We start from the raw sequence: 26,470 nt of genomic DNA, 5'->3' as shown, positions 1-26,470 counted from the left end.
GTTATAACATGAAAAAAAGAACATCTTTATGGCATTTAATAACAAAGACATCACAGCATCTGAAAAACAAGCATCTCAAAACAACGAAGCAAAATATTAAAACCACATTTTTACACTTCTTTCATGATCACTGCACAGTTTTGTTTTTTGTTTTTGGGTTTTTTTTCCAGCAACATTGATTCCCATTTTGATCAACCAAACTGGATGTACACCATTGGTGGCATACCAATGATTAACCCTTTAGTAGTTCAATTCTTAAAGCCCATTCACACCTGCCAAAGTTTATTATACCTAGCTGTCCTTTCTGTTGTAAGCTTCCCAAAGGAGTGTTTGGTTTCTTTTTAAAGCTTTTATTTGGTGCAAGTATGTCTACATTTCAAAATAATGTTGATAGCATGCATGTAACTGGGGGTTAAAACTGTTGTAATTGCTGGAACAGTAGAATAGCAGATAGTCTAAAACAGATAAAGCCTACAGGAAGAGCCACACAAGTCACAACGTTAAAACAGCAGAATTCATAACACTTGCTTTCAGAGATCCAAGAGAAGGTACTTCTGTTTGTCTATAAGATCTTGACCTTTTAAAAAATGAGAAAGGTGATAAATTGCAATATATGCACAATATATTATACTTCTGAGTACAGGCTGGACAGTGAAAATGAAATACTAGGGATTTTTAGGTACAAGAGATGCATGTTTTTTATGTCAATATATTTGACAGATTCTGCATGCTGGAAAATAGACTTGTAAGCAAGAGGAGGGGGGATATCTGGCCACCTTGGGAAAACTTCAAATGCTGACAACAATGGGCAGAAAAACAAATTACAGTACAAGGCTACCTATTATGCTATTTGTCAGTAGCAGGTTAGCTGACTGCTGCAAATTAACAATCCAGCTAGTACCTGCTTTTTTGCACCAGGGCCAAGGGCTCTTCCCAATGTTGATGTTATACACTACCTCACTGTATTCAACATAATTTTACTGGCAATGTAATTATGTGGTCAACAGAAGTCTATATGATGCTGACTAGGAAACTTTCTGGCTAGATACTTCAATTAGAATAAACAATTAGCATTTGCTCATTGTGAAATATGCTAGCAGTTGTGATGTACACTCCTAAACCATCCACATGAAGACTAGAACGGCTAATTATGCTTTAAGAAGAAGAAACCCACCATTTCCCTTATGGTAACAGTTAAGTGCTTGCACTGAAGTATGCAAGATAAAATTACAGTTTAAAAGCTCACATGGAATCAACCTGGCATTTTTTAAAATAATCCTTTGGAGTTAAAAAGCACCTCAAAGATAACATTTTCAAGATGGCATGTTGGAAGTTGCACCAGGTAATGAAATGAAAAAAAATTAAAATGTCTGTTAATAACATAAGACACTTCATGTTAATAAAAGAGCAAGCTGCCATTTTGGTGCAAGAAAGATGACCATACACTACAGGACTTTTCCTAGGTTTAGAGCATGGTAACATATGACCTCTCACTTCCAGGACTGGTACATGAAATCTTGCCAGTGCCTAAATCCAGAGTAGGATGATACAGTGTAAATGGCATAGGACAAGTGGAACATACTGACATCACAACTCCCAAAGACATCATGCTACAAGAAGGGTCACCTATAAACACTGGAGTATGGTGGCAGGAAACCTAAAATCTTTGGGTCATCTAAAAAACACAATAGCTCAAATGAAGAAAATCATTTATTATTTTAGAAACCAGTAACATACACAATATGACCTGGCTACCTGAAAATGCTTATAAAACTGCAAAGCAGTAGTAAGGTTTAACCCGATACGGTATCACGGCTTCTTTCAGTGTAGAGCACCTTAACTTTCAAAGCACATCTTAAGTCTTGAAGAAAAATTCATTTGTTTCTGAGAATCAAAATTGTGGTCAACAAAAATGAGCATCTTGTTCCAGCTCTGAAGAGGTCCATAATCAAGAAGGAAATTTTCACTTCAAAATTTATTGCACAATCAGCTACTGTAGCCAGCTGAGAAAATTTGATGCGTCTAAAACATGTTTATTAGTCAACTTGTTTGGATGAACCCCCGACACTGACTTTCTCACCTTTAAATGGCATGTGCTTTACTGCATGCATGGACAAATGTATCAGGTTAATCTGACCAATGTCAATGTTGGAATGGCAGAAAAAAGACCTCTGAATGGGAAGATCCTGTTTGCTGGTAGGTAAATGGGTCTTCCATAGTTAGGACTTGTCCTGCAGTTGGGCCTCAAACAAGTCGAGCAAACGCTTTATCTCCTTGCTGGGTAAAGGTTAAGGATCTCAACTTCTCCTGATTCTCAGAACTCTAGAATTAGTGTTACACAACTTATCTTACATCTACTCCACAGAGTAAAACCCATACCATAAGCACCACTACCGTTTAAAATGAAAAACAATTTGCATTAACAAAATAATCAAACTTTTAGCAGTGGAAGAAATGCTATGAAGTAGGTTTGAAATTTAGGCATTACATATGGTTCATGCTTCAGAAGAAAGTGATGTGAGAAAACATTTGAAACTGGCTTCATGAACTTAAAAAGATTTGGGCACAACAAAGATGTTGACAACTTTGCAGTCAATGATCTTTCACAGAATTTTCTTATGTGACAACTGGGCATATATAAGAATATCAATATTTTAAACAGCTTATGTGCTCATGACTAATAAATGTGTGGTGCAAGCCAAAGGATACATCTGAGCTCCAATCTGGTGAACTGGTCCCATAGTCTTGCTCAACTCTTCACATTTTGCCATCAATGCATACATTGACTGGTCAACAAAAGCAATCATAACACCTATCAGCTATCAGTTTGTGCTGTAATTCATTCCATTTTCACAGCAAACAGTTGAATATGAAGGATATTAAAATTAATTCATAAACATTAGACTTAAATGTAGATAAATTTATGGTAGGGTATTTTCCCATCATAGAAGAGCTTCATTCTGTCTCGTCACCAATGTTCCCCCTCAAAAAGTGAAAGAACAGAGTTTAGGACATAAAAATTTTTTTTCTGAAATACAGTAGTCCGATTCTCAGACATACACAATTTACATTTGGTTTTGCTCAATGGCACTTAATGTCAAATCGCTGTAAACAACAAAACACTGCAATATTTATTTGTTGGTTGTACCTTGATGCTGGAGTCTACAGAATCACACGTGATATCAACAGATGTCTTGTATGCTTCCAAACAGCCCACAGTGATAGCTGACATCTGCAGAAAGATTAACCTTGAAAAAAAGTTCTTTGAAAAAAAGCAGCTCTATATTTTAGCCAAAGAAATGCCAGAAGTGGGGTAAACACGAACAACTTTGGTTGAATGAATAAAAATGTAGTTTAAATAGGAAGGGTAAAGCAACCCTTGAATGAATTTATGCTCCTTGCTTCCCCTTATTTTTATTTCTAACAGCTAAATTAAATATGATTGTCAGTAGGGAGGAAGGGTGGTAGTGGTGGGTACCCCCGTAATGTTAAAGAAAGTGAAGCTAACCAAGGGGAAACTGCCTCATAAACATTAGATGAGCAAAAGAAATGATTTTCCTCTTTATATTATTAACGTTAGAGGGTAACCTACCACATGGCACACATTCTGTCGACATGCTTAACGTGTAGCAGTAGGTTGCTGATATCTGAGCAACCACCATCAAGCAGGGCAAAGTTTAGGCAAAATTTCTGTTTCAAAGGCTCAGTCTTAATTGGGCTGCAAGCTGAGATGGCAATATCTAAAAACAAAACAAGATAAATACCTTATGTAAATTAGCTCGAAGATTTCCCATCATGTGATCCACACTGTCTGCCACTCGCCTTGCATGCACTTCCAATTCCATGATGGCACCAGGGTCTATAGGAGGTGCCGCATCAGGGCTCTGTGTAAGAAGGCTGCTGGGTGAGCGTGACAGACCAGATGAGGTCACGATGGAACTGGATGCTGAGGTGGCACTGGACAAACTGGCCACACTGCGCTCACTTGAGCGTCGACTACCCATACTACCTACAGGATCCAATATTTAAAAAGCAAACAATGAATCCATCTAACAATACATTTACGGGCAGGAAAAATCCACTAAATTTTCACATGCAGATGTGAGCATTCACTGCAAGCTCAAAACTGAATAGCATATCACGTCATTAATAATTACAACAGAATAATAATAAATACAAGATGAGGGACATAGAATAAACATTACTGATTATAAATAAAAGATTAATATCTAAAAATATAAAGAGGAACCAAGCAAAAAGGTCTATGAATATCCTGATTTTGAAAAGAAAAACCAGTAGGGAAGTAGCAATAAGCAGAAAAGTTGGGAAGGGTGTGAAAAAAGACTAGCATGATGTGGACCATAGTTAGGAGAGAGTGCATCTTCAGTGCACATTAAAGGATTCAATTATGTGTAGGTGGTGAATATGGAAAGGGAGAGAGTTCCATTGTTTTGCTGTGCAGTAACTAAAAATTCTGTGACCATGCATTGTTGTTCTAGTGACAGGAATAGTTGGGATACAGTCGTCAGACGAATAGCGCAGTTGTCTGGCTGGGACATAGGGGAAGAGAAGTTCAGAAAAATAGGGCAGGAGCCTGTAATGGAATTAAAACAGCACAGTTTGCACTGAATGTGAGAACGGATGGGGAGCCAGTGCAGAAAATGAAGGAGAGGAGTGGCATGTTCCAATTTCCTAGCTCTAAGCACCAGATGTGGAATGGAGTTTTGTACTTTTTGGTCTCTGTATGAGGTATAAGGGACAGCCTGAAAGCAAGGAGTTACAGTAATCCAGCCAAAAAGAACAAAAGTACAGACAAGAGTGCTGGTAGTGGGCGCAGAAGGAATGTGACAGCGATGCTGATGTTACGTAGCTAATAATAGGAAGACTGACAGACAGCTGTAACTTGTATATCAAGAGTCATGTCTGCAGAGACACAAATTTCATATTCCTGATGGATGAAAGTATTGTTCTGTTAGTACCCAAAAGCTATTCTTCATTTCTGCTGCTGATTTGTTTAAAGTAAAATTTTCCCAAGGAAGTGTCAAATTATAGCAAAATATATAGTAGTATGGATAGCTCCAACATTGTATGCATACATTCTGGTATGGTGCCAAGTGGTGGGAGCATAACTGCATTTGGTGCTGATATACATCAAATGAATGTTAACATTGTGCATGCTATGATAGTATATTATGCTATCATCATCACAAACCTGCATTTGACATTGGGCTGCTTCGCTTAATCTTCTCCTGCAAGTCATCAGCAACAAATTCTATGAGGTCACCCTTTCTCATGATTGTCCCATGTGGCAAACTCTTGGAAAGCATGTCATCTCCATACCCAAGGTCTCCCCGGACTCGAACTCCTTGAATGTCAATGGCTTCACTGCGAGTTCTTTGATGTCTGATGAATGCTTCATCTCTAATAAAAGTTTTCTCCCCTGAATTTGCCACAGGCTTGGGTTCTGTGGTACTGCGCTGGCGCTGCAATAATTCCAGAGATCTTGGCAAAGACAAGCTCTCTGGACGGGATGGTACTGCACTAGCTGAGGATTCATTCTCAGAGCTAAATACATCACTGGTAGCTGACAGCAAGTGTTCCATGTACTTTGCTTTAACTGAAACTTGTTTGGGAACAAACTCTTTTTGGGAAGTGCCACTGTCTATTAAATGCATCTGCTGCATCAAAGAATCACATGGGCTTCCTTGTGGCATAATGCATGGGCTGTCATCTTCTAAAGTTCCTATTGAGTCTGACTGCGTGTCATATTCATCTTTGTCCATTTTACCTCCTTCAACCTCCTTCTTACAGTCAGATCCATTTAATGTCATATTATCTGAAGAATCTGGTGAAAATATTTCACCATTTCTTTGAGCAGTGTCACAAGTGGTTCCTATTTTATCTGCATTCTGTACATCTGTCTCAAGTTTTTCAATAACCTCATTTGTGTTCTTCTCTGGCACAATGTATGTGCTACCTAAAAGTCCATTCTCAAATCCAAATACTGCATTGTCTCTTGCTTTAGGTGCAAAATTTTCACTGCAACCCTTGACAGATTCTTCAGATGGTATCAATGAATCTATATGACGCTCCATTGGTTTGTTTCAGATTATATATACAAAGGCACTCAGTATACCATTGTGTAAATATTCTGACGAGTCTGAAATATGAAGAAAATTAAGTAAGGCAATTAAGTATGGTCCTGATAACTCAAAGCTACTGGCAAACGTGAAATAACTCGAACATTTATTATCTAAAATTTACGTTTTAAAGTGCGCATTTTTGTTCGCAGATCTCTTCAAAAACAGAAACAGTTATACTATAATTCAACTAAACAATAATTCACATAAAGTGCAAATAAACTTGAAAATGAAGTATCTTGCCTTTTTTGGATCGTTACTATGTAGTCAACTCGTTGATAAGGTAGTGCTGACAAGTTATACTAGCACCATGGACCTTCTTTACATGTATAGTAGTAATATACTATATTCCGGGTTGCAGACGATGCCAAAACAAATGATAAAAAATCATGTCCTATTGCAAGCAGTCATGAAACAAACACCTAAATCAATTATTACAAACTAAAGTCATCAGTGTAACATGATTTACTACTGTTTAAAGTCGAATAATAACGCAGCCCGGAGTTGTTATCTATAAAGCTCACCTAGGACAGATTACTGTTGTGATCACGGGACATCACTCTCCGAGTGACATGCGCACTTATTCTTCCTGTGACGTACTTCCTGTAGCTGCATTTTAAAAAAAATATCCGAGGAACGCGCTACAAACATTATCAACCATTTAATCACAGTTGTCCCTACTGTTATTGCAACGTAAGTGCTAGCTATTATTCTTTAAAACACTGCATGTTAATTTTAAGTTTTCTAGCTTTTCATACAGAGTGCTGCTTCAGATAAGGTACTTGGCAATCACTTTTTACCCCCTACCACGCATCTGAATAAGAAGCAAGTGGGCTCGCTTTTAATACATGTACTAGAATCTAGACTGTTCTCAGAACACAGGACGACCCTTTTGTGGTACCGATTACTTTGTTACTATTTTTTCGTATGTGGCACGTGATAAAAGCGACTACAGTGTGTGTGTTCCTGGGTCGGGGTATTTGGATGTGAGTATATCGGTCACCGGTCTTTACGATCACCGATTACAGATTTACAGTTATTTGTCTGCGGACACGCTCTGTCTCTCTAGCGCACGCACACGCACGATAAAAGGGTCGCGCAGACCAAAGATGTTACATTGTTGTTTTAAGTAGGGGTTCATATATGAGAGAAAATCCAAAAGGTGTCAGGATTCTTAGGCATCGAGGTATTTTTGAAATCGGGATTACATCGAATGATGTTGGTGATGCATTCCTCTTCAGGCTACTTTCTGCACCTCTTTAAATGCACCACTTTAAAGAAGTGATGAACTACCAAAATTCAGTTTGAAAAAAATCTTAAGCTGTAAAAGAAAGCGTATTGCAAAGATCTGTGATTTATATTGACTGGATCTAAACATACAGGACACATAATCTAGTTATATTGTGGGGGAAGGGGGTTTGCCTGTGTATCTGCACCCGCACACAAAAAAGAAGGGAGGGTCATGCTAAAACTCTAATATGTGCATTTGTGCTACCCAGTGGAGCATAGGGCCGCAGCTACCAAGGATGGGCTATTGTTAATTCTCTTTAGCTGGCATTCCCCAGTATCTTCTTAAAAGACTAAAAAAGCTCCAGAATAACGCTATCGCCTCATCTGCAGACCATCAAGATATGAACATATACTTTCTATAATACAGTCTTCACTGGCTCCCAGTGTTGGACCATATAGCCTATAAACTTTCCACTTTTACTGTCTCTGTCATCTCTGGAACTGGTCCTTGGTACTTTTCCAAACTCGCTTCCATCTATGTGCCCTCATAACTTCTTCACTCATCTTTTGACATCAAGCTTCTGCAAGTCCTATATTAGCTAAGACCAAGACATATGGACAGAGGTCTTTCTCCTTTTAAGCCCCGTCAACTTGGAACGGATTACCCATCAGCCTTCGTCATGCTGATTCTTTTACCACCTTTAAGTCCAAACTTAAGACAATACAATACTACTTTATTGATCCCCAGGGGCAATTTAAGATAGTGCTCATACTAGCAATCTAGTAGATGAATCTTTTCAGAATGACAACTTCGCTCTGACCCTGTCCTGACCATGAGCATCCATAATGTGTGTAATTTACTTTATGTATGACTGGGTGGGTGTTGTAGAAGTTTGAGTGTTATATGCAAATTTGGGTGCATGACTGTTGATTATTTAGTCTATATATGATTTATTAAAAGTATCTGAGCACATTTTTTGAAAGACGCTATACAAATCCTCATTATTATTATTTATTATTATGTAGTCCGACCTAGGGTGTTAATACCACTACATAATAGAGGGGCATAGACTAACCAGATGTTGAATCAGATTTTAGGAGAATCTTATAAGTTAAATGTCATTAATTTCACCAAGATGTTGAGGCATGTTTCAAGCTTCTTTCTGGACTATGGGGTGTTGTGCAACCCTTTAAGAAATCTGGGTATATTAAGCTATGCTTAAATATTTGTTTTATAGAAACAGTAAATCTAAAATCTTTAACTAATGAAAGGAATTAGCCAAACACCCACACACAGACATGAGGAAAGTGACAAAGATTGATGCACAGGCAACAATTCATGCTGATAAAAAGAAATTATATTTATTTTGAAGTTGAATCATTGCATAGATGATGATCATCAGGTGGTTGAATCAACTGTAGGCAGTGGTCAAATCAACTATGGGTTTTGGTAAAATCAACTTGTGCCATGGTTGAATCAGCAATGCCTGAATTTGTCAGCCCAGTACATTGTAGGATTGAAATGCAGAGGAGGCAGTTTATTTTTGTTGCATACTGGATAAACCTCTTTAGAGCTTATAGGGTGCTTTCAGTTTGTGTAAGACTAAGGAGCATAGTGTAGCCAAGACAACATAAGACGTCATCTTAGTAGCTGGCGCTGATGAGCAAATAATCACTCCACGATGAAATCAAATCATCCCCTGATAATTCTTAGCTTGATTTTTTATTGACTTTATGCAGGGGGAATCTGGCATGCTTATGAGACAATGAATAAACACTTTATGGTTAAAATGTAGCATATCAATCTAAAATACAGTGGAACCTCAGTTAATGAACACAATCCGTTCTGGAAAGTTGTTCCTTATCCGAAATGTTCGTTATGCGAAACAATTTTTCCCATAAGAAATAAAGGAAATTTAGGAGATTTAATTGGTTCCCAGCCCCTGTTGACTCACTAATATTTGAAAGGTTTAGGCTATATAAGTGGTTTTTTTTTAAATGAGAACACATAATACAATATAAATGGAGTTAAATAAACATAAAAACATTGAAGAAAGCATTTCAACATAAGAAAACTTGCCGTTTTGATGACGTGGGTGGATGGAGGTGTGGGGAGGAAGGGGTGGAATTACTGCTTGGATTCCAAAACAACAAATGTATTGTATTTTGTTACAAATTTAGATATTATATATATCCATATATTTGTAGGTATATGTGTCCGATCCCTGTCTTTAGTTTTCTGATTTTTAAAAGAATGTGTCCATTGTTTCTGTTACAGGCATGACAAGTACAGGAAAACTTGTCTTACACAAGTGTACTAATTAAAGTAGGTGCCACAATTTTTTAAAGAAACAAAATGTCATTTAAAAGACCGGGAAAAGTTTCTGCATTCCAGGTTCAGAGGGAGGAACAGAGAAAATGCAGGCAAACTCGATCTTACAGAAGTTCTAATTATAGAGCAAGATCCAGCAGTTATGATTCTCCTTCTCGAAGCAGCGAGAGAAGTCTGAGTAGTGATAGACTGCTGCATGATGACTACGAAAGACAGAGACTGAGAGGTCACAGAAATCAAGAAGGAGGTAGTGACAGCCACTTTCTTGATATGACCACCAGCTACAGTGAAGGAAGAGAGTCATTGCTAGAACATAACTCTAAGAGATCCACAAAAACCATGCCGCACAGCAGTGGAAACAGCGACAGCTGCAATCGTAGTCAGTATCCAGGCAGAGATAAGTTGGAGAGAAACCACAGCAGCCAATGTAAAGAAGAGGGTTATGGAGATGTAAGAAGAAGTGATCATCACAGAACAGTCAAGAGGAGAACTACTTGGTGGTTGATGTTCGTCAAGAGAGAAGCCAACAGTGGAATTCAGATCAGTATTCTGATTCTGATGAAGAGCTGCTTCATGAAAGTTTAAGGCGTAAGAAACACACCGATCCATATTTGTCAGAAGAGGATGATAAGAGTTGGTCACCTGATAGATACAGTTTGGAAAAGAACAATCAAGAGAAAATGCGTAAGAGAAAACTGAAGGGAAGTAACAGGCATGACTCTCCAGGCCCTTCACGCTCTTCTAAGGTCTGGAAGCAAGACATGAGCTGTGGATCCTCTGCTGTCAGAAAAAGTGAAGAACCAGACTCAGAAGGAGAAAAACATTTAATATCAAGCCAGGTTCCCAAGAAAAAAACAAAATCTAGAAAAAATTTTAAAGGGAAGGAGAAAAAACAAAAGACCTCTATGTCAAATAATGCACAAGTTACAGGGTTGAAACTTGGTCAGAAGGGAAAAATCCCATCATTGATGGATTTAGAATTCCCACCATCTATCTCGGCAAGAAACTTGGAAAAGGGTCCTGCAGATGTCCAGCCAAACTACAGCAGTACTTCCCATGGAGATAAGCATGGACGCTTTACTGATGCAGAATTTGATGATAGGTCTAGGTCAGAGTACAGGAGTCAAAGTGAGAGTGGTGCAGAGGTGCAAGCAGGTTTCCGGGTGCATGACAGAGACACTAGGCACTTGGAGAGCCACACACGTAAAAGTGGTGGGGACCGCAGGTTGCTACCCTCCGAGTATGATATTGAACACCGTTGTCCTGATTATGTAGATTATGATGGCCACAGGGATAACATACGTTGCGGAAACTATGAGGCGGACTATAGACACTATGAGCAAGATGATTCTGTTAGCAGCCGAAGGAACAAGCATAGCTACATTGATCAAGATGCTCCTAGAGGCAATACTGGCAGGCTTGTGGACAGCCGGTCACCAGATTTTCACAGGCACAGTGACAGTGATCAAGACTCTGACCGAGATGGCACCAGAAGATCATGGAGGGAAGAAAAACGAAGTCGGCATTCTAAAAGGAAGAATGAGAAGTCTGTAGATGATGAAGCAAAGGTGAAGGCTACAAAAAATGTTCTTAAGAAGGACAAAAGACATTCAGACAGGATGAGCTCCTTGAAGAAAAGTGAAAAAAGTCAATCAGGGAAACCATCTGCTGATCGTGTGGAGGATGCTGACAGCAACAGTGACAACAAGAAGGGGGAGGTGGAAGCAGCAGTCAGGTACTTGTCTCTCTTATTATGTTTTACACTTACTTCTGCACAAAAGTCTGAGTATTGAGTATTTTGTATTGAGTGTTTTATGTTAAGTATATTGAATCAACTTAGACAATAATAACATACTGAAGTAGGACCAGGCGATGTACGGCAATGGAGCCAACACAACATTTGCAGGATAAACACAAGGAGATAATAGCATTTCTAATAAACACTTTATTCATAAGCTACATTTCACTGAAGAAAAAAAAATACTGAATGCAGAAGACTGTGTGTGTGTCATTGTGGGGGCAGGGGAAATAGAGGTGGGAGAAGATGTCAAAAGACTTTTTGCAGCTGGAATGTAGGGGAGATCTTTGTGTGTTGCAAGCATGCAATGCTGGTTTAAGTTTCTTGTTTACTTTGTATCTAAAGTCTATTGCAGGGCTAGTGTGTCTTGTGAGTGTTACAAATGCTAATTACTTTTTCAACAATTCATTGCAGACACCTTATACTTCCGATGCTGGATTCACTGGTTGTGTTGCTCGCCCATCCTCATGAGATATGTCTCCGAGGACGTGCCAGATTGTGTGTAGTGACAGGCAGCATTAGCATCATGGGATACCAGATGACTGCTAATCGCACGCGCCACTATGATGTCTACTCACCAGCAAGTTCCAGCTTTCTCACTGTCCGCACGCAGTCCATGGAGAAAGACAAAAAGGTAAATGGTCTTCTTATTCAGCACATGTTGAACAGGTGGCTATAGCAATTTTTTTAAATATATGAGTTGCAGACAAACATTTGCCAAACAGTCTCATAAGTGTATACGAATCGAGTCTCCATTGCTTGGGTCAGCAATGTCATTGATCATCAAAGATGCTGAACTCTTGTTTCCTTGAAAGTCTGTTATGCATGTGTCATTGTGGACACTCAGGTTATTGCCAAAATAAGTAGTCATTTACCCTTATCCAAACAGTCACTGTGATGCCATTTTACCTTAATCATGTAAGACCTCTTATATATTTTTATCTTTCGTGTTGCCTCAACTGCTTCTTGTGATGTGTCTTGTTGCCCCAGCTACTACTTCTGATGTGTCTTGTTGCCTCAGCTGTTATTTGTGATGTGTCGAATGAATGGAAGTGACTCCTTTCATTGTTTAACAGGTGCTTCGCAAATCCCTCAAAGCGCTAGGCATAGAGGAAAAACAGGTACACGACTTCATGGAAGGGGCAGTCATTCTGGTGGCTCGACGACTGAATGCACCTGTTGTTGATTTTATCAGCTCATTGCCAACATTCTCCCAGCTCTTCAAGTTCAACCTGGATCGCAGTGCTGGCAACATGCCGCCACCTCCTCCCCACCACCAGCAGATGGTGCGGACTGGGGTGGCCATCTTGCCAGTAGATCAAGTGCCCGGTACTACACTGCGCTTAACCAATGACTTCGACATGGCCTTGCAGAAGTGGCTGACAATGATCAGAGAGAATGGTATGGTTTCAACACAACATGTGCTAAGTATGGTATAATTCAGGTTCTCACCTCCCAACACCACCCCTGTTAAAAGATATCCTGAAAACTGTTTTGTAAACAGATTTTCAGTATTCCACACTTTTTACGAAGATTCAGTTAACAAATAATACCTGAAGTTGGTTGAGTATATTGGAGTGAGTATGTTGTGGACATGATTTTTTCAATCAAAAAGCATCCTTTTTATTTCTTAAGTGATAAATACTATGTTTTTTAATTTCTTAGGACCCGACGGGGTAGTTGCTGGCTTGGTGTAAAACACCAACCTCCTCTCCCCCCACCCCCAAATCTCTTAGGGCTGGACATGTCATAAAAAAACGTTTTACTAATTTTTTTCATGTGGACTATTTTGCACTTGAATGGAAGTTAAAAATATGTGTTCACTGCACATTTCACGCTATCAGTTGCCATTGAAACAATCCAAAATGACGCCCTAGTAGGCAGACATTTTTAAAAGCTAATAACTATGTAAATCTTATAAGTAAATTCAAAAATAAGTAAATTCAAAATATTAACTAAGAAAGAAGATCTACAATTGTATGAGGTGAAATCAACTTATTTCTTTTTATTTATTTATTTTATTTTTTTTTTGGTAAAACAATGTGTTAAAATTTAAGAAATTTTGATTTTATAAAAGACAGCTATTTAACTACTAAATATTTCTTTGAAAGCCATCATGGAAATGTTTGGATATGTATAAAGAAAAATTCAACCGAATTTTAGGTTTGTACCACATGTCAGTGTAAAGTTATAAAGTTTTAAAGTAAACAAGCTAACAAAAACAAGAAATTGAGAAAGCAAGAAATAAAGTTGATAGCTTAGTAACTCTGTTTTATCTAAGCCTTTTATGTAATTTATGCATTTAATGGAAAATATAACCACCTTTTAATGTTTTCCTATTCATTACTTTAACTAATAAAATTAATTATTTATTTCACTTTTAGAAAAGTCAACATGGATGCTGTTGGTGTGTCCAGATGTTAACTAGGCTGCAAAAAAATACCCAGTAATTAAAAAAAAAACCCAGTGTTTGCAGATATTGAGCTACACAGTTATAGATTCATTTAGTTATATTCAGTGTCCACTAGTTTCGTAGGTTTTGCTGTCTCGGGTCTCTTGATATCTAACATTTCGTGACGCTGCCTAGCATATTGCTTCCAGCTTTTGTGAGCATCTGTTGAAGTAGCAGCATTAATAGGAAACACTCTGTACTTCTCTTTCTTAACCAGCAGTTACAGTGTGATGGGATAAACATCAACATATAATTCTTTCATTAAGGAAATTAGTTCAAAAGCTTCTTCATTAAAGACACAAAATGAACACGGAACTGAACCCCTAGGAAAGATGTTTTTGGGGATCATAACCTATTCATGGAATCTAGACATACATTATTGAGTGCACCAAGCTTTTGAGCAGCTGCTCATATTCTGTTCTTCTGTGTGCCAGGATTATTTTGTGAATTACCTCTGTAGTCACAGCTTAAAGATGTATGATTGGTGTGGCTAGGTGGTTCCTTATTTTCTATCAAAGATTTCTTGGAAAAGTACCTGCTGTCTGGCCTTTTAGGAGGCTGATAATGTTGTGCTTTCTAGATGCTGAATGCTACAAACTTGACTAGATAGCATTCTTCATTTTATTTGTTAGGAATATTATACAGAACTGCCAGTCTGTACACATTCTGTTACATTTGGTTTGAGTAAGACAACCTAACCCCCACCCATCCTTTGTTCCTTGGACAGCCTGTGTCTAGGACTGTGGCCAGAGATGTGTGTTTGTGTGCATGATACAGTCTTTTTTTTTTTTTTCTTGTTGACAACCAGGGCAAGGGTTAAACTTACATGCAATGGAATCACCATCAAATAGTATTTTTATATAGACAGATCCAAATCTACAGAACTTTTATACAGTTTTGGCTGCTTCTGACACAATATCCATGCTTGACAAAACAATTCATTGCTACTGTTGTACAGAGATTTTTTTCTGTCTGCCATTTCAGAAGCTAATCATAAGACCAGTAGTATACATGCATGATAATATTGTGACTAAATTTTAAAATATTAATATTAAAAAAAAATCTGTGCAAATGAAGTAAAACTGTTTCCTTACATTCCAGACGAAGTACATAGGTAACAAACATTGCAAGGTCACTCAAATTTGTAAATGTTCACATTTAGTCCTGATTATTACCAAGATTTGCAGCAAAAATCAAAATTTCTTGGTTTTTTTTTTTTCGAGATGCTTAACACATGATGGATGGTGATTTCAACAGCAGAATTATTTACACTGAATTAGGTAACGTCATTTTAGCTGCTACAATGGTCGAAGAATGCTGTTAAGGTTTTTCTTCTTTCACACGTGTTATTTTGAGAAGATCATAGTTTAGGAACCTTCTGTTGGACTTTACCTGGCCTTTGTTTGAAAGGCAAATGAAAGCTCTATCTGAGGGTGTGCAATGTGACCTATTTTCTGAAAAGGCCCAGTGTGTTGCTATGTCACAAACATTCTTTATTCTCACTAATTCTGTGCTCGGCAAAAGCAAATATGAAATCAATCACTGTCTTTAGTGACAAAATGTACACATTTGTAGATGGTTTTATGAAAAACCACCTTGAGAGTGGATAAAAGACATGCTGAACATTCATAATATGCCTTAATCTAAAAATGGCTAAAAATTAAAATTTTCGTCAAATTGAAGGGGGCGTGTCTGGCCTGGTAAATACTATGTTTTATGTCTTACATGAAAAATACTGTTTTTGCAGCTGTTGCACCAGTAGCTGTGATGTGTGGAGGTCAGAATTGTGGCAAGTCTACTTTAGCCCGCCATATGGTCAATGCAGCTCTTGCTATGTAAGTGGTGTTAGAGCACAGTCATAATTTTACCGTAATGGCACGTTTGAGCATCAACAGAGTTAGTATTCTTGAAGTTAGACTGGCAGATTCATTTTTAAAGCAGACAAGTCCTCCAAAATGCTGATCTGTAATAGAGACAACCAGGAAGACTTCCACAGCTTTAACAATCAATCAAGCTGCCAAAAAATTATGAGGAAGTGAATGTTTTAAGAAGATATAATAGCAAAAAGAAAATTTAACACATGGTTTCGTAAGAATAATGATTGGTGTTGGTAGCAAACAAGTATATCCCCCCTTGTTATTTCTGAGTGTTGGACATCATCATTAAATTAAATATTTTTTGAGGAATTACAAAAGCCAAGAAATAAACAGAATCAACAGATTGTTGAACAGGTAGAACCAACAAAGACTGCCATGATAAAAGAAGAATCTGCACACACTGCTTTCACAACAAAAGATTCAGAACAGATTAACAACATTCTGGCACAATTCCCCATAACCATCTGCAGGAATTATCCCAAGACATGGAGACCAGCACAAACATTTTATCAATGGATAACAGTGCCAGCAGTGGCAGTATCTAAACATAAAATGGTTTATTTCAATTTTGAGAAACTGAATATTGAAAATGTTTTGGCAAAATGTGGCTCTCAGAAAGTGGTGTCCTAGGACAACTTCTAGCTCCCAGCCATGTAGTTTCTAATAGGATATAATAACTATAACTGACCCAAAAATGAGTTTTTAACAAAAAGTCATTATTCAAATACAACTAATTTAGACAAGAAAGTTCTTGTGTGTGTTAATGCAGATGTCGAAGGGATGACAGAGACTTGCACTATTTTGCTAAGAGGTATTTCTGCTTATTATTTCATGCCATTAATTTTGATTTTTCTCCCCACTTTCAGTGTACCTAGAGTTTGCTTTCTGGAATGTGATGTTGGTCAAACAGAGTTTTCTCCTCCTGGGTGTGTTGCACTCACCTTTGTGGATAAGCCAGTGCTTGGTATGTGGAGTTAGGATGAATAAAGGAGCATGTATCATCATCATATATACATGCATTGGCGTAAATGATGTGGCAATGGAGACTGAGTTTGCATAAGTGTGTGCGTTTTGAATGCATGCTTATGTGTGCAAATGATTGAACACAAGATGGTACATGTGTTTAAAGATCATAATTTTGTGTGTAAGGTATTGGCAAAATTCTTTATTTATTGTAAACAGAATTTTTTGTGGTAATGCCCAGATTCCTTGGGATTTATGATTTTTTGCAACTAAAATTTACTGCGTTACCTCTTTATTTGTCTCTTATAATCATTGAGACAATGATAGAACTTAACTATGTTTTTATTTTAGGTCCTCCATTTTGCCATCAGACTACAGCTGAAAGGTGAGAAAGTGTGGATTCCCACCAGATGGTGATAGTATTTTTAGCAGCAACATAAAGTTAAGCAATATAATTATCAAAATACTTGGACCCTCAGCAATTTCAGGACAGAAGCAGTATATTGCAGTGTATTAAATAATTCTGCTGTAATAATTCTATTAAATAAAAAAAAATCATCCAAGACACTTTTCGACATCTGCAGTTGAATGACAGCAAGGCAATGCTGCTGGCCACTGCCTACCCTGCTTCATAGCTGTCATAAATGTTTTGTGACTATTTTGCTGACAAGATTTCGGACATTCAATCAACCTCGGTGCCTGACAGCATCTCTTTTGACATTCTTTTGGGATGCTCTCTGACCGAATTTTGACCAATCTCTGATGCTGATATAAATGCGGTTATTCTGAAAGCCAAGCCAACAACTTGCCAGTTAGACCCAATACTCACAAACCTTCTTTAGTTCTTATACATTTTACTTCCTGCCATCACAAACATTGTAAATATCAGCTTGTCATTACGTGTTTTCCCATCTTTATTTAAAAATGCCCTGGTGAAGCCCATTCTTTTAAAATTCACGCTGGATGTCAATGTGTTGAACAATTATCGCCAAAAACTTGTCTTTTCTTTAAAAGATCATAGAAAAAGTAGTTTTAGACCTCTGGGTCTACTTACAAGAGCACCAGCTCATCCTCCATGCACAGTCATCATATCGACCTTTTCACAGTACCGAAATTTGAGTTGGAGTTCCATTACTAATATTACTGCAGAAATAGCAAATATAGATGGTTTATTTAATTTTTAAAAATATTTATTGTTTCTAGAAGAAATGTAAATGCCACACATTTCTTAAATTATTATTATATGTATAAATTAATATGATGTCCTTGCATGTTTATATTTAAAGTGCCTTGAGTCTGTCTGATGCTGATAAAAGGCGCTATACAAATGTGCTATTTATTATTTATGATTATTATTATTTTGCCAATCTAAAGAAGTCTTAACCACAATTGTTTACACAAGAGTGATTCTTTTTGCATCCCTCTCTTTAAGTTACTGGTGGTGCATAGATGAAACTTTTCAAACATTTATTGCAAATTGCAGTATGTGTTTTGTGGGACTGACAAGCCCTGGAGAGAGTCCAACCCGCTACATCCACTGTCTGCAGCATGTGTTCCGAACATACAGGAAGCAGGAACCAGCACTACCACTAGTGGTTAATACCATGGGCTGGAACGAGGGTATAACTCTGTTTTTTTGGGTTTTTTTTTCACTTATAATGGCCATTATAATAGTCTCTGTGTATGGATTCAAATTTTTTTTGAAATGGGGAATAGGGGAGATATGGTGAAAGGGGCTTATTTTGAGAACAGAGAGAATCTGGACTAAGTTTGCTTTGCTTTCTTTGATATTTTTAAAATTGCATCACATTTCACATAAAATTATGGAGAAAATATAGTTGTATATGTAACAGATTTTTGTTCCAGCATGGTAATAGTTTTATGGAGTGAAAAAGTCATTTTGTCGAAAGACATATTTATGCAATGCAGGATATAACCATGGGTCAGATCTATATCAAAATTCTGCCTCAGCGGAGAGCTCAATGCTGTACATAAAGCATCAAAAATCTCTCGCGCCTTCTAAGATGATTTGTGGCGGATATGTAGTGGCTTGCACATGCTTGTGCACACACAGTCATCAGATTTTGGTGATTTTGTCACTTGAAAGACAAACCATTGGTCCAGATGTTTCTTGATAGAGATCGCTGCAGGTATGTCTTGATAGAAGTCTCACTTGAAAGACTAATCATCACCCCAGGCACATCTTGATAGAGGGCATAGTTGAACGATCACCTGAGGCACATTTTCAACCCAGATGAATGGGGTCTTAGTTGACAGACAATACACAGTGGTTTTTATTTGTTTGTTTGTTTGTTTGTTTGTTTGTTTGTATATTCTTTAACCCAGATGAATGAGGCTCTGATTTACCAAACCTTTGCAGGTCTGGGTTTGAAGTTGTTCATGGATACGCTGAACCTGACAGCGCCAGACCTCATTGTACAGATGGACAGCAGCAACCAAGCTCTCAACTTTCCAGTCATGACCCCAGAGCTGGTGGCCTTGGAACCTGGATGGCTGTACAACACAGATCCCGTGGGTGATTCCTGCTATTACCTCCCCTTCCCATTTCCCATGCTGCAGTCCGTCTTTGCGAGAGACTTGCCAGTCAGTGTATCGCATCACCAGTCCCAAACCCCTGACCCTACAAATAAATTGACCAAATCCCAGTGCCAACCACAAATACCTGGAGGTTGACAGCTTTTGCTGGAACCATTTTGGTCTGAGATCTCAGCAAAGCTGTTACAGCCTGTTAGCTTGGGAGAAAATTTGAGCAAGCTTTGTCCTTTTCCTGGTCACTTCCTGGGCCATCATGCACAGGACCAAGTAAACTTCTTACCAGACAGGTAACACAAGGTGTTGAAAGTTCAGTGCTTGTGCTACTAAGCATCCATTTACATCAGAAACTGACAACTCTTAAAGATTATCTCTCTTAAGGATTATGGTACCAGCTGAGAGACCACATTTTTATGCATTCTATCACTGTTTGGAATGCAGCAAAGAGAAAAGAGTAGAAAAGGGGTTTGATGTTAACTGGTATTTTTTGACATTGTGCCGTTCCATTTTCCTGACAGAGAAACATCTTCAAAATTTTATTTAGGTCTACGTTAAATTTAAAAAAAAATGAAAATGTGTCCGTTTTGGGGAAATAGCCTTGCTACTGCTTCTCTGTGCCATCACCCTGACCACAAGAACCTTGTACCTCAGAAAAAAAGGAAGTTTACAAATTCAAAGCTGCAAAATGAGCCAAAGTGAGGTGAAGTAGCTTGTGTTACTTGGTCATGAGCATTAGCCTCTGGTGATGGTGACAGCCAGCCATGTCTACATGTCTTGCTAACAGAATTGTATGGCTGTTGACGGTTGTAACCCTACTGTGACTGGCCAGTCCTCTGAGATTTCCTCCTGTGACTGCACCCTGCTTCCTTAATCCTAAGATCACTTGCCCCATCAATTTTATTCCACCTACACCCCCCATCTCCGCCAAAAGACCCTCCTTAATGTCCACTTACAGTCCATTTACCCATTCCCTCCCACACCTCCCCTGTCCTAACTACGGTGAAGAATCAGACCTGTTGCCTCATACCCTCCTGGTTTGCTACACCATTCTGAAATGAAGAGGTTGTTTTTGTCCAGTCCACTATGCCCCAAGCTAATTTTCTCCCCATTTTCTCCCCAATTGTTGCTGCCTCAAACAGTAAACGAAGTTGTCTGCTACTGGTTAAGAGAAGTAGTCTTTTGAGAAACCTTCTCTTTTCTTGTTACCCATGTGGCCATGCACCTATATACTGACCATGGACATCGTTTATAGTGAACGTGTCCCTTTGAGAATCGTTGTCCTCTGTGGACCAAAACTGGTCATGGAGACTGATCCAGCACTTACCCACCTCTCCTCTTCATGTTTCCTCTCTTCATGACCTGTAAGACATCGGATCTGCAGACTTCAGCTTCTCTACAATGAGTTTTCTGGTTTGTAAACAGACCCTGTTATCTTTACCCTGGTTCCTTGTCCCATCTATCCCTGCCCATGCTCCATGAAATCTTTGAGAGGCTAGATGGTCCCTCAGGAGAGCCCAAGGACAAGCCTTTGTGTGGCCTAAAGTCCAGCACCTGAATCCATTTCTATTGCCCTTTACAAGCCATGACTTGAGAGACACCAACATTTTGTATCACTTCCGCCTTCTAACCCCTGTTGTCCATTCTCCTACCTTCCGACTTGTATTCCTGTATGTGCCCATTTGAAGCTCGAATGGTACCACCTGTCTCAAGATCCCAGAGGGCATCTTGGGTCTAAATCTTCACAAATGAGGTATTCATCCTTTTCACTTTTTTTTTTCTTCAGTGTGCCAGGTCTGAAATCTCTTGTTTCTCTTAAGGATATGAAGGCTTATAGCCAGGGACTGAATTTTTCTTTCTTTTGGCCTGTTCTTTTGTTTTGTAAAACTGTTCTCCCCTCTGCATTTTGTTGAATATGAACTGATGCCTTTTTTAAAATTTTTTATTTTTGGATTTATTTTATGAACACCTGATATATATATATAACTCTCTTTGGTTTCATTTGTAATCTGTTGATTCTAGGCATGAATATTATTCTGAAATGAATGCTTCATTTTAAGTTTACGTGTTCAAAATAATGTGAACACAAATGTAAATATTTACATATCTGAAGTAACAACTTGTCAATAGCTGTACGTAGACATACTGAAACCATATACAACATATACTGTTAAAGCCAGTGATTTGCATACATTCAAATATATGCACACATGCCTTTCTTTGTTTTGTTTGTTTTGTTGTTTCTTTTTTTTTTTTGGGTGGGGGTTGCGCTATAATGGTTGAAATATCAAAATTTTGTTTTCTATGAATGTTTTATGTCATTTTAGTCCTTCTATCTTGCATGCACAAACACTTGTACTCAAATGTAATAAAATCTTCTGGAAATGATTTCAGATTGAGGACAAAAAAGAAAAAATTAAGGAAACCAAGAAACATGAACTGGTGGTCATTGACTCGCAGGTGTCCAATCGAGAGTAAGTGGATTGATATTTTGTGGCTGAAACAGAAATTGCCAGACTGAGGACAAAAAAGAAAAGAAACCAAGAAACATGAACTGGTGGTCATTGACTTGCTCGCAGATGTCGCAGTGACACTTACTGACTAAACTGTAATACGTTCCCTAAAAAAACAAAGAAAAAAAAAGAACAGCGACATGCCTACAAAAAACTGACACAACCTGAAAATGTTTGCACACTCTCTCTGTGCACACTCTGTTGCTGTCTCTGTTTCATTTCACTATTCTCTCTCAGGGCGTATATATAGTGTACAAAAACATTTAGTATTAGTCATGCATGCGCTCTCTTGTGCTGAAATTCTACTTAACAAGGCCTACATCAGCCACATTCACATGCACACATAATAGAAAAGTCTTGGCAAACCGGGTCAAAACAGCACGGCAGCCACAGGCTGGGTCAGGTTCAGAGTCAAATACCATTATAGACTGGGTGTACAGCTCACAATGACTACGAAATGTAATTTGTAACATGTGACCCTTTAGCACAAAATGAGTCGAAGTAAATAAGTGTTATGCATTCAGATTTTTCATTCTAAAATATAATATTGTCTTCACCTCTGTGAAGTGGATTCTGCAAAAGGCTTGAAAAGTTATCAAAACATGGTGAGCTAAGAAGTAAGTTAACAAAGTCAGTGTTCTGTGTCATTACAGCCCCAAGGCAAAGCTTACACCAAGAAACCAACGAGACCTTGCCTTGTTGGCCCACCTTATCAAGGGCATTCAACCTGGAGTTACATTGACATCTGCTGCCCCTTATGCTGTTCCATGGCGAAAGATAGGCGTCTACATATGCCATAGCCCTGTACCTTTAAAACGAGTTTTGTCAGCCTTGAATGCCTCCGTAGTTGCCCTTTGCAAAGCAGACATTTCACTGGTATGTTATTTATTCTGCGTGTGGTGGAAAGATTGTGCTCTGTATATTTTAGCCACAGTGGTATTATATTATAATCACCATGATGTGTTATTTATTTGTGTGGGTTGTAGTGTGATCAACATGGTGCATTGTATATTCTTTGCAAGATAGCAGATTGTCTTGAAAAACTTTACTGATTCCTTTAAGTGATACCACTTCTTACTTTGTGCTAGGCAACCAAGAAGAGTGATGACCTACCACTTTCTTTGAGGAAGCACCAGTCTGTGACTGTCTTGGTTATGGTAAGAAATTCATATCTTCAACATGCAAACTTAGCCCCATTTTTTTTTTTTATCAATAAACAGAACAAGGTCAACAAGAGAAAAGAAATTTTAAAGTAGGAAACTTTTGCAGTGAATTCCAGGACCATTTATTATAACATTTAATATTTAGTCCAGTTTTGTTACCAATTACCATTACTATATTTACATTTCTCAGGGTGGTCCAGTGGCGCAACAGGTAGCGCCTGTTAGCAATAGAGTGAAGATTGGCTATCATTGGTTCAGATCTCTATTTTGTCAAACTGTTCATCTCACAACAATTTTCTGCCATAAAAGTAATAATTTTTATGGTTATTATTATTTGTTTTTGTGGTCAGGACTTGTCCGTGGTATTGATATGAAGAAGGGTGTTTTGCTCATTGTCACTGGGGTACCACCCAACCGGGTAGCTTCTGTGAACACACTGCTGAGGGGGGCCATCACCATCCCAGATCAGCTGTTCTTTAAACAGGTGAGCTTTCATAGATTAAGCATGAGCGTAGACTGGGAAAACTGGCAAGTCCTTTCTTATTCTAGTCTTCAGACAGGTGGCTGTTTATTGAGCTCTATCAGTGATACTGAGAAAAGGGAACAAACACGTTTTCCTATCTAAGACAAACCCCTGATAGGGGAGCTTTTTTGTAGTAATCATGGCCATTCATAAGCAGGTAAGCAAGGATGAAGATAAGATTTTTACCTGTGGACAGGATAATGCTGATGTAGATGCGCTTTTACCTACTATCAAAGGCAGGCTCAGGATACTTTACAAAACACAAACATATGAACACAGGCATAACAGTAATCGGAACTGGCCACAAAAGCTTAGAACTCATTGCATGCCTGTCTAGTGTAGCCACTCACATTGAGAAGAATGTGAATGCCAACAGCATAGATGCGGTCTACAGCCTTGTTACATGGAATCTTTAACATGCCCATAGCACGTTCGGCTGCTAAAAGTAGCTGAAAGGTACTGTGATGTTTCTACTGAAGGTCAGCTCATAATATTTGATGCTACAATAACTCAGAACACCATGCTCCTAGTTTTGGATGGTCATTGGCAAGCATTGTTTTGCATTAAGGATCCATTTACCTTCATCAGTTATGGCCTAGCTGCTTTCTGCAATGCCATATTTTTTTAACTTAAAAGAGCAATAAAAAGGGGTGCATAATGTACATTGTGCTGATCTTTTTGTCAAGTTATTTGTTTTTGATGAAAAAAAACAAAAAACTAGATAAAAGTACCAGATCTTAAAAGTGTTTTTTGTGTGCCTCTATGTGGCATCACGTGTGGTGCATTCTACTTCACCCAGTCGAGCCAGTTGTTGAATGAGTACCAGACCTCTTATAAATGGCGAATGAAAAAAAGTTGTAAACATTAAGAAATAAAATAATTATTTTAATTGTTTTTCTTCCATAGCTACCAGACAACCCGATCATGGGAGTTTAAGGGCTACAACTGCTCTTTAACCAAACCAGGGGCAGGAATCCATTCAGTTGTTTCAAAGAGCAATTGTTAACTCCTGTGGTTGGGTCTGGTAAAGTTTTAGAAGAAATGGCTGTGAGAAGAATGCAGTCTCTAATGTATCTGCTTTGACTGAAAGATAAGAGGACTGCTTTTAGTTGTCTAATTGTTCAACACAGCTGCTTTCTTTCCTTTGTTTTCTGATGCTAAGGTTCAACATTTGTATTGTCTTTTACCTACAGGCAAACCTGGATGATGTGCCCTATATTGATGCCTTGGAGCCTGGCACAGCAGTGTCATCAGTGCGACCTCGAACCCACATGCCTCGTCACACTCCATATTCTTGACTTTTGAGTGCCTGCCATTAATACATGTAATGGTTCAACAAGCTAGCTTATGCTTTGACTTTGGACAGCTGACTTGGGTCACACTGTGTGACATTTAGGTTATAAATTTGCAGTATGTTTAGCATACATGGCTATGTTCAGGATAGGGTTAGGGCTAACCCTAACCCTAACCCTACATGCCCTATGTTCCTTGACTGTACAACTTTCTACATATTTAGAAATGCACATAGTAAAAAGATACTTTTCCCTCCGTTGATGCAATCCAAACACCCAGCACTGCTTGCACACAGTAATACAATACTTTCACTTGGAGTTAGTGACGCAAACTATGTACGTTGCATCTGCACCTGCTTTTTCATACAGACTCAACATAATAAGCACGTACCCACAAGATTTGTTTTTCTCAAGGAAGAAAAAAGATCTTTGAATTTTGTAGACTCTCTACGTCTGTACAATCTATCCTTGTGAAGTCTTAGGATAGTACTAAATGTTGGCCAGTCTGTACACCCATCCCACCCTTATAGGTCTTCCCTTACGATTCAGAAAGTGTTGGTGAAAAATATGCTGGACTGTGTTGACAACAAACAATGATTAACACATGTTGCTGCTGAACATAGAAAGGAGAAGCTGCTGAAAGTCTCCTGTATGAAATGTTTGATTCTTGACCACTCTTTCACATTGTCTTCTCCATGATTATGGGGTTAACCTCTTTCCTGACCTTGTAGTTTGTGATGATGCAGCCACTCCGCATCAGTTGAGATCTGTAATATGGTTGTATTTGTGCAGAGTACGGAGGAAAATTCTGTAATTTTCATTCATGTCTTAAAGAAATTCAGTGGTTCATATTTCATTTTTACTTGTTTACATGTGTGTGTGTGAGAGAGAGTCACATAAGCAATTAAAGTTGAATGTGCTAGAAGACTTGTTTGGATTTTTTGTTTTTTTTTTGTCATGAAATTAAAGATGTTAACAGGGTAACAACACAGTGTAATGACATATTGCTGCTTGCTGACAAAAGTTTTGCTTAAGGATGAATGCTGTTAGGAACGCTTCCAGCACATGTTAAGATGAAGTGATAAGTAGGGTCATGGTGTTTCACCTTTGTACAAAGAATTTTGGAAGCAGGGCTAGAACAACAGCTTCATCATGCATATTGATGGCATGATAGTTATTTTGCTAAAGATTGATTCTATAGAATCTTTTATTTAGCTGAAGAGTATGACAGGGGGAAAAGTGACTTTCAAAATTGTCAGGAGAATGTGTATGTGTGAAAGGGTATTTGCTAACTTTGAGCTGTACAAGATACCATATTTATATGATATTGCTGTGCAGTGCTCCACAGCATTTGACTTGAGCTTTGGGTTGTGACTTTTTCTCACTCACTGGAAGCATCCTGAAAGGTGTCATCTACTAGTGGTCATCACTTAATTCCTGTTTCAGGTAAAGGTGTTGCATAGGGAAAAAAACTTGGTGTGTATGGGGAAAAAATGGAACAAATAGGGCATGCTTTGGCAACATTTTAATCAATTTTGTTCATATTGTAATAATTTTGTAACGGTTGTGGAAAAAATAACTCATAAATGGTTTAGGAAAAAGTCTTTAAATATCTGAATAAAATTATTTGAAAAACA

At 38.2% G+C, this 26,470-nt stretch overlaps 2 protein-coding genes across 6 annotated transcripts; one reads left to right on the top strand and one right to left on the bottom strand.

The window, feature by feature from the left end:
* Positions 1–21: 21 nt before the first annotated feature.
* LOC112571685 lies at positions 22–6,727 on the bottom strand. Of its 3 annotated transcripts, XM_025250887.1 has the most exons (7): positions 6,665–6,709; positions 6,384–6,483; positions 5,213–6,160; positions 3,765–4,009; positions 3,149–3,232; positions 2,710–2,786; positions 22–2,277 (listed from the first exon to the last, which is right to left on the bottom strand). In XM_025250887.1, exons 3-7 carry the CDS (start codon positions 6,093–6,095, stop codon positions 2,220–2,222), a joined length of 1,347 nt encoding a protein of 448 aa, XP_025106672.1. In that variant the 5' UTR covers positions 6,096–6,160; positions 6,384–6,483; positions 6,665–6,709; the 3' UTR covers positions 22–2,219. The 3 variants fall into 3 exon arrangements, with proteins under 3 accessions (XP_025106672.1, XP_025106673.1, XP_025106671.1); XM_025250888.1 differs by lacking the exon at positions 6,384–6,483 and having other exon boundaries at positions 6,665–6,727; XM_025250886.1 differs by lacking the exon at positions 6,665–6,709 and having other exon boundaries at positions 6,384–6,663.
* LOC112571683 (polynucleotide 5'-hydroxyl-kinase NOL9-like) lies at positions 6,719–26,470 on the top strand. 3 transcript variants are annotated; one of them, XM_025250881.1, is made up of 14 exons: positions 6,720–6,833; positions 9,649–11,437; positions 11,915–12,134; positions 12,577–12,901; positions 15,700–15,787; positions 16,696–16,793; positions 17,144–17,177; positions 18,276–18,412; positions 19,173–19,324; positions 21,737–21,816; positions 22,509–22,731; positions 22,944–23,012; positions 23,369–23,502; positions 24,735–26,470. In XM_025250881.1, the coding sequence occupies exons 2-13, from the start codon at positions 10,383–10,385 to the stop codon at positions 23,390–23,392; spliced, it is 2,505 nt and encodes an 834-aa protein (XP_025106666.1). In that variant the 5' UTR covers positions 6,720–6,833; positions 9,649–10,382; the 3' UTR covers positions 23,393–23,502; positions 24,735–26,470. The 3 variants fall into 3 exon arrangements, with proteins under 3 accessions (XP_025106667.1, XP_025106668.1, XP_025106666.1); XM_025250882.1 differs by lacking the exons at positions 22,944–23,012; positions 23,369–23,502; positions 24,735–26,470 and having other exon boundaries at positions 6,719–6,833; positions 19,173–21,095; positions 22,509–22,568; XM_025250883.1 differs by lacking the exons at positions 22,509–22,731; positions 22,944–23,012; positions 23,369–23,502; positions 24,735–26,470 and having other exon boundaries at positions 6,719–6,833; positions 19,173–19,635; positions 21,737–21,791.

This window comes from Pomacea canaliculata, linkage group LG9 (assembly GCF_003073045.1).
Source record: "Pomacea canaliculata isolate SZHN2017 linkage group LG9, ASM307304v1, whole genome shotgun sequence".
Classification (NCBI taxonomy): domain Eukaryota; kingdom Metazoa; phylum Mollusca; class Gastropoda; order Architaenioglossa; family Ampullariidae; genus Pomacea; species Pomacea canaliculata.
Note: the sequence above shows the minus strand (reverse complement) of the source record. Positions and strands in the feature narration are given on the sequence as shown.

Excerpts from the sequence above, each read along its gene's own strand:
- LOC112571685 (XM_025250888.1), bottom strand. The coding sequence starts at position 6,095 with ATGGAGCGTCATATAGATTCATTGATACCATCTGAAGAATCTGTCAAG. Across the intron at positions 4,010-5,212 it reads CAGCCCAATGTCAAATGCAG|GTAGTATGGGTAGTCGACGC; the intron begins GTTTGTGATGAT and ends TGGATCCTGTAG. Across the intron at positions 2,787-3,148 it reads CTGTAGACTCCAGCATCAAG|TCAATGTATGCATTGATGGC; the intron begins GTACAACCAACA and ends TTTGTTGACCAG.
- LOC112571683 (XM_025250881.1), top strand. The coding sequence starts at position 10,383 with ATGCGTAAGAGAAAACTGAAGGGAAGTAACAGGCATGACTCTCCAGGC. Across the intron at positions 11,438-11,914 it reads GAGGTGGAAGCAGCAGTCAG|ACACCTTATACTTCCGATGC; the intron begins GTACTTGTCTCT and ends AATTCATTGCAG. Across the intron at positions 17,178-18,275 it reads CATCAGACTACAGCTGAAAG|TATGTGTTTTGTGGGACTGA; the intron begins GTGAGAAAGTGT and ends TGCAAATTGCAG.